Below are 8,172 nucleotides of genomic sequence, written 5' to 3' on the forward strand. Positions count from 1 at the left end.
ACAAATGCTTGAGTATCATTAATACTGTTATTAATGACAGTATTGCTTGATTATAATGGGAGTTGTAAGGATGCACCGATGGGGTTTTTATTATGCAGATTCCGATCCCCAATCTTTTTAATGTGTAATCAGCCGAACCGATCCCAATCACCGATCTTTTTAACGTGTAATCAACATTTCCGATACCGTTCACCGATTTTTTAGAGTAGAATCTCGCAAAATCGGCATGAACCGTTCATTTAGGCTGTAAACTTACCTCTAGGCTTCCTTCTTTGAAAAGTTAAAAAAGTTACAAAAGTTACTTTTCCATCTATTACATTCGCAGTAGCTACTACAACGAAATAAAATACTTCGAAGAATAAAACATGTTCAATGAGCATTTAGATCGCTGAATTTGCTTTTAGAAATTTCGAGTATAATTGATAATTGACAGATCAAAACAACCTGTGTTAAGAAAAAAAAACGATCCTTAATCATTAAACAGGGAAACAGGCTTAAAACATTAATTGTTGCCCTCGTGTCCAGCTAACCAACGGCTAAAAGATGGGATGAGGGCATGATGGACCAATGTAAATCTAGCTTTTTCTAAAAGATGTTGTCAAAAGTTGCTGTACCACACCTAAAGTATCTCCCAGCAGGTGAAAGACAAAGGAAAAACTACAAAGCAGTGGATGGCGTTCTTCTGCAGCAAATAACTGAAATTGAACAAAAATTCACTTGGCAGGTGAAGGAGTTCCACTGTACGATCTGGGAGCCAAACATGAACAGAGAACAGAAGAAAAGGAAGAAGAGCCATGGGAAAGCCAGAGGAAAGTGGGCGAATAAGACGGAGTACCTCCTGGTCGTGGCGGGCAATGTGGTTGGTCTTGGGAATGTCTGGAGGTTCCCGTACCTCTGCTACAAGAACGGTGGAGGTGAGTTATGAGGTACCGTCGCCTGGATGGGAAGTGAGTCTGTCGAAGAGGAAGGTACTTACCTACTGCTCTGTATCCCAGATCATTGGTTGGCCAATCTGTATGGCGGAGCCACTGGTATTTCAACCTGCGATTAGTCTTTAATGGTATTGCGTTATTTGTACATTCTCCTGATGAGTTATCTTATAGGTTAACATCTTTGCATATTGATATATGCTTTTATTTTTACGTCGACTTACAATTCAAATGTGTGTGTGTGTTTGTGTGTTCAGGGGCGTTCCTGGTACCTTATACCATGTTAGCGGTGCTCTGTGGATTACCCCTGTTCCTGATGGAGAGTGTGATTGGTCAGTACACCCAGGAAGGAGCCGTCACCTGTTGGAGGAAGCTGTGTCCGCTCGCACAAGGTAAGACAAAAGTTGTGGTTCATTTGAATGATTAGATGATTAGATCAGGTTTATGCGTCTAGGATAAAATAAAGTTACCACATCAAACCAGTTTAAATACACATTTAATTCATCACAACCGACCAAGCAATGCAGAAGGCACGTTTATTTAATAAAATGCAGACACTGACGAGCAGTATCAATGAGAGTATCAATATAAGCCGATCGCTAATAAACCGCCGCGTAGAAAACAGGACCATTCCATTTGCAACTACCTCTCCAAGGGCAAATGTCATTGTTTGCCAAATCAAGTATTTTAGGCTAAGTCTGCACATTTATTTTTAGGTATTGGATATGGACAGCTCATCATCAAACTCTATGGCTTTTTCTACATTGTAATCCAAGCCTGGGCCCTACTCTACCTGATATTCTCCTTCAGCGCCCAGCTACCCTGGGCCCACTGTGGAAACAGCTGGAATACAGGTAAGGCTGAGATGTGCAGTGATCAACATGTTAGCTTTAGAGTAGGGGCTGTACCTTCTGCAGTAAACATTGACAGCGCAGCTGGCCGAGCCAAGCAGTGTAATGTGTCTCAACTAACTCACCAGACGGCTTGACAATGAAGGATGGTATGTGATCTCAAGCCGACTGAAGGAAAACGTGGGCTGCTTGTTTGGAGCCTGTTTTACAAGGCTGTGAATTGCAGTACAATACTCAAATTAATTTCAAATCGAACAGTAGCACTGAGGCCCTGCACAGTGGCTGTCTTAACATAGAGGAATAGGCCGCGGCCGCTTGGGGCCCCCATAGTAGGGAGGCCCCCCACCAGCCTCAAAAAAACAACAACATATGTATGTTTTTCTTTTTTTTAATACACAAACAGAGACGAAGCAAGACGAATTCAAAAGCGAAAATAAAATGAAGGGAAAGGAAATAAAGTTACCCAATCCGCTCAAATAAAATATAAAAGCTAAAAGACGCCGGTTATTATTTGGCAACTCTGCCAAAGATGGCACACTTTTTTACGGCTACTGTTTGGGATACAGACAGGAACAACAACGTTCAAAGCCTTGAACAGCAGCAGCAGCTAGCTGTGAAGTGGCGCTAGGTGAAGACGTGTGAGAAGACGTCAATAAGTAGGACTCTGTGTCACGCAACTTGCCCACTGCATCCGTCCGTCAAAGGACGACAGAAGGCGTGTCGGACGGATGGGGGAGTGGTATTTGCCGACGGAGCCACGATCTGATTGGCTGACGGATCCGTTGCAGCCTGAAAAGTTAAAATCTTCTGAACTTCTGAACGCAAGAGACGGAGCCACAATGCATTTCGGGATCGCCCCATGCAAAGTCAATGAGATCCGTCAACGGACGGATGCAGTGGGCAAGGGGTGTAAGAAGCGTGTGATGTGGAGAACAATCTCTCTCTCTCTCTCTCACTCTCTCTCTCTCTCGCTCTCTCTCTCTCTCTCTCTCAGACATAGGTTTGTTTGTAGAATGTTTGAAATGTTCAATCTCAATTGTAATGTCAATTCACTAACAATATCGTGTGTCTTGTACATGGGTTTGTTTGTAGAATGATTGAAATTTCAATCTCAAGTGCAATGCAAATTACAACCTCACTCTCACATACAAAATAAATTATTCATCTTGACATTTTTTATATAAGTATAGTAGTATACTTATACTTACTATAGTAGTATAGTAAGTCTATGGCTGTTTGTGATGTTTTTCTAAGTATATGACTGTTTATGGGGGTTTACCCTAACTACTTGTTTTGCTGGTTACATTGATATGATTTGATCTTCAAAAAAAAGAGTGCTGATCTTCTCATTGGGCCACCAATTTGCTACATCCGCCACTGGCCCAGGATGGGCGATTCTCGTAATTTTGAATTATTACTAACACCCTTTTTTCCCTTGTCAACAGACAATTGTGTGGATTTGCAGCATTCACAATCTAATGTGACTGTAGGAAACTTTACCAACACCTCCTCTGCGGCTACAGAGTTCTGGGAGTGAGTGGATATGTTTCCTAAACATTGACATCATTACATCACACACACCCACTCACATACTTCATGCATCAATCAAATAAAACATATTTAGCTTAAAGCTGCACTATGTCCCTTTTCTACTGCAGATATTTAGTCCATAAAATAACTAAAACCTGCCTGGTAATTTGTCTCTGTAAATCTCTAGTCCACTCTTGCGTGGAAAACCATAGAGACTAGCAGAAACCAGGAACCACAGTGGGAAAATCTGAGATCCGAAAAATGATATTAAGAAAGTAAACGTGTAGCTACAACTCAAGCCACTAGAGGCTGCTAATGAGAAAATGTATATAGAGCAGGTTTAAATGGTTGTACAGGTTTATCAAATTTATAACTTTGAAGATCAGCAAACATTACAGAAGATACAGAAGTTCAATTAGTTTGTAACCCCTGTTAGAGTTTGCATTGTTTTAAATGTAAGCATGTTTAAATGTCAAGACGCCGGGCTCTGTCCATCTCTGGAGGCATCGGGGAGCTGGGCAGTGTCAGATGGGACCTGGCCTTGTGTCTTCTGGCCTGCTGGACCTTCTGCTACTTCAGCATCTGGAAAGGGGTCAAGTCTTCAGGAAAGGTCTCGCTTGTCTTTGTTATTTTAAGGCAAACAAAGAAACCATCAAACACAATTCAGACTTCAGTCGCTACTCATTAGAGATTTGTTCAACTCTCCTACTGTTTCAGGTTGTGTACTTCACGGCAGTGTTCCCCTATGTGATGCTGATGGTTCTCCTCGTCAGAGGTGTGACTCTACCTGGAGCTTGGGAAGGCATTAAGTACTACCTGTATCCAGACTTAAATCAGGTGGCTGTCCTTGAGGTAGAGTACTGCATACAGACAGTGACTACTACTACCATTCAGTATGATCGTTATGGCAAAGTTTAAAATAAAATAAAGAAAGTTTTGGGTAAGAGACCACACTCTTATGATGGGATGGACAAGAATTGAAAGTTCAAGTGACATAAATATTGAATTAATCCTTTTTAAATATAAAATATATTGTATTTCATATCTCATATTGAACAACCATTTCTGACGTTTTTCATTTGTTTTTTATTGTTGTTGATGTTAATGTGATAACACAGGTCTGGGCAGAGGCGGGATCTCAAATATTCTTCTCCTACAGCCTGGCTTCGGGAACATTGACCGTTTTGGGAAGCTATAATGAACACAACAATAACTGTTACAAGTAAGAGAAAGTCCAGTTTTTAACCTTCTAGACTATTTTCCATTTTTGTTTTACTATTCAATCATTCAATTATCAAAGTTGATATTTTGAATACAATAATTGCACATGTGATGGATTGTATATTTGTCAAGATTTTTCTGAACAGTTTTTACTGTGATCTCTAGGGACACCTTCCTGTTGTGTCTGCTCAATAGTGGAACCAGCTTTGTTGCTGGATTTGTTGTCTTCTCCGTACTTGGATTCATGGCAGAGAGACAAGGTGTTCCAGTTGACATGGTGGTAGACTCAGGTAGCACATTTTGTTTTGCATGACTTCAATTTCAATTCAAAATTCAAAACTATGAACATTAATAGTTAGTTTAATAATTTTCATGAATTATTTTATTCGGTTTTTATTCGTTGACAAAAATGAGCTTAACTAAAAACAAATTAAATAACGTGCAGCTCATATACAAAATAAAGGTTACAATAAGATTTTTGCATATGCATTGCTACTGTTAGAGTATTGGACTGTAATTACCACAGACCGTACTTTCTCGAACATTCAAATTATGTCAGAATGGCATTCTTGATCATCGTCATCATTTTCCTTTTTCGATTGGAATTTGAACCTAAACAAAAGGGCTCTCTCACCTCTACCAACAAAGGTCCTGGCTTGGTGTTCATCGCATATCCCCAAGCAACAGCCCTGATGCCATTGCCTCAATTCTGGACCATCTGCTTTTTCCTGATGCTTATTCTACTCAGCGTGGACACACATGTATGGTTTTGCCATTGCGGGAGTTGGTGACTTTTTGTTGATACATGCAGACTAGTTTTTGTCATTTGTGTGTGTTTCCAGTTTGTGACAGTTGAGTGTTTCATCACCTCGGTCAGCGACCTGTTTCCCAAACACTTCCGCACACCTGGAAGGAGTGAAATCTTTGTTCTTCTCATCTGTATAGCAAGCTATCTGATACAACTGCCTTTGGTCTCTGAGGTAAGATAAAACTATTTAAATAATGACAAAACATATTGATTATTGTTATTTCATAATGTGATCAATTTTGTTTGTCCAATTTCTAGGGGGGCATCTATGTGTTTCAGCTCATAGATTTTTATGCCTTTACTAGAATGGGCGCCGACATAATGGCAGTGTGTCAATGTTTGGCGGTGGGCTGGATATTTGGTAAGAAAAACATCAGAGTGTATAATACGTTCTCCAATGTTTAGGTACTTTCATCCTAAACATCATCAAATTGGAAAAGCATTTTTGTTTAAGTTAATTTCTAAATTTTCTGGATAAAGGGGCTGACAGATTCTACAACATCATTGAAGAGATGACGGGAACACGGCCATGTTTTTACTTTAAACTGTGTTGGAAGTATTGTATTCCAGTGTTGACAATGGTGAGTCATCTCTTTTCTAGCTTTACCGTGGACAGGATATGGAGATATGGTCTGGTGTGGCTCCAACAGCATGATGATGTAAACCCTGATGCAGTTATAATCATTATTATGTAATAATAATTCATTAATTTTGTATAGCGCTTTTCAATGACCCAAAGACGCTTACAGCAGTGAAGGGGGGACCCCTTACTACCCCCCACCAGTGTATAGCACCCACTTGGGTGATGCACGGCAGCCAATCGGCCCCGGAACGCTCACCACACACCAGCTTCAGATAGAGAGTGAGGGAATTAATGAGTCAGACAATTATACAGGAGGATGATTAGGGGGCCAGAATGAATGAGCCTGGTTGGGCCAGGACACCGGGGAAACCCCTACTCTTTTGCGATAAGTGCCCTGGGATCTTTTATGACCTCAGTGAGTCAGGACCTCGGCTTTACGTCTCCTCCGATTGGACGGGATATAGCATTAGAATATATCGTTAGGGGCTTAGTGTTAGGCTGTGGTAGCGCAGTTTGGTTCTTGTTAGTTAAAAATATTCTTGTTGCACTGGCACACTATCTCCGATCCTGTAGGATTAACTCAATATTGTATAAATTAATACCTTAGTTAACATGAACACCATTAGTAAATTATTACTTGACAATGACTGAACGTGAAAATGTATTTAATGCTTTTACTGCATTAACGAATTTAATTAATGATTAATAGTTGTACCCTTATTGAAAAGTGTTACCAGTTCATGAAAATGGAGGAAGGATAGTGGATCAGTGTTCATTGAGAATCTGTAAAAAAGCACTCATAGAATTATAGGATTATTTGACATGATAAGTAATAGCTATAATGTCCATGGACCTTTCACAACCGTTATCCACGATTCAACAGGGTTCCTTCATTGTGTATATGCTGAATTACAAACAAATGGAGATTTCTGCTGCATATGTCTACCCTTATTGGGCCCACGTGTTGGGCTGGATCATGTCAATGTCTTCTATCCTCATGGTGCCACTGTTTGCCATTGTGCAGATCTGTCTTGGCACAGGGCCCTTGAGACAGGTCAGTGTTTGATACATCATATTTGTATTTGTCATATCACATCCTATCATATAATAGATCATCTATTAAACATTTAATGATGGTGCGTGAAATTGATTATTTTGACTTAGTTTTTAATAAATACTTATGTTGAGATAATATTTTGTAATGTGTGTTATGCTACCACTTATATATGGCAAAAACCATGGTTTCTCAATCTCATTAGCACCCGTACATTACTTATGTGACGATGAAAAGGAAGGGTTGCCAGATCTGCATTGCAAAACAAGCAATACAAGGTCTCAAAAAGAGCTCACTGTAGAGGGTTATCCGTACTAAGATCAGACGGTCAAAGTAAAGGAAAACTACAGATTCATTTTGGGATATGGATGCAATATATAGTAGCTTTCTTATTAAACTACACATTCAGCAGTACGTGGATCAGAGTCAGTATTGTAAGATGTTTATAACTTTGCCTTTTCAGCGTTTATCGATCCTTTGTCAACCTGTTGAAGATCAAACCGGGCAGGACACTAAAATGGGAGCCGTTGAGACAGATGAGGGGCTGATGAAGTTGGAAGCGTCCGAGCCTGAAATGTCCTAACTCAGACTTCAACTGAGAACTGTTGTATTTTAATCTCAATCTTTGTAAATTGTTCCATTGAAGAGTGTGGCTTTTGTATAACACGTTTGGCTATAGAGTGTAAAAGCAATATAGAGCCGTGATTAAAAAGTACTGTGGAATGGTGCCATTAAATGTTTACTAAGAGATGAATTTGGTTATTTTCTTTATCCTGCAGCCAGAAAAATGTACAATCCTGGTGGGTAAATAGCTTTTTACTGATAGTCTTAGAAGCTTAGCTTGTGTTGGCCCCTGCTGGAGGGAGTTATCAAATTAATAAAGTATAGAGCATCTCCTTGTGAACTAAGATTATAGTAACAATTTATAAAGTCAAGTGTCTATAATATAAAAGTAAATCAATTATCATTAGACCTACCATTGATTAGTATTGTAATAAATAAAGAGTTATTAACACTACTTGAGGCCATTGTAGTCTGTGCTGGACATTGCTGTTCAATGGTGACCGCACAACACTGGCATTCTACCCATGTGAAGACCACACCCGCTCACTCCCTCAATAAAAACACAAGTGGGCCCACAGAAATGGTATTTGAATGAGTCTAAGATTTTAAAGGATATCCCTTGCTGTTTCAGG

At 39.8% G+C, this 8,172-nt stretch overlaps 1 protein-coding gene across 1 annotated transcript; it reads left to right on the forward strand.

Annotated features, from left to right (window-relative positions):
• Positions 1 to 733: 733 nt before the first annotated feature.
• LOC307086276 (sodium- and chloride-dependent GABA transporter 3-like) lies at positions 734 to 7,559 on the forward strand (the record flags this gene model as incomplete). Its single annotated transcript, XM_079751431.1, has 14 exons — positions 734 to 914; positions 1,187 to 1,321; positions 1,646 to 1,783; positions 3,226 to 3,313; positions 3,788 to 3,920; positions 4,028 to 4,162; positions 4,429 to 4,532; positions 4,697 to 4,821; positions 5,180 to 5,292; positions 5,374 to 5,511; positions 5,598 to 5,700; positions 5,820 to 5,920; positions 6,806 to 6,976; positions 7,440 to 7,559. Exons 1-14 carry the CDS (start codon positions 761 to 763, stop codon positions 7,557 to 7,559), a joined length of 1,758 nt encoding a protein of 585 aa, XP_079607557.1. The 5' UTR covers positions 734 to 760.
• Positions 7,560 to 8,172: the final 613 nt, after the last annotated feature.

The sequence above is a fragment of the Pollachius pollachius genome (assembly GCF_949987615.1).
Source record: "Pollachius pollachius genome assembly, chromosome: 14".
Classification (NCBI taxonomy): domain Eukaryota; kingdom Metazoa; phylum Chordata; class Actinopteri; order Gadiformes; family Gadidae; genus Pollachius; species Pollachius pollachius.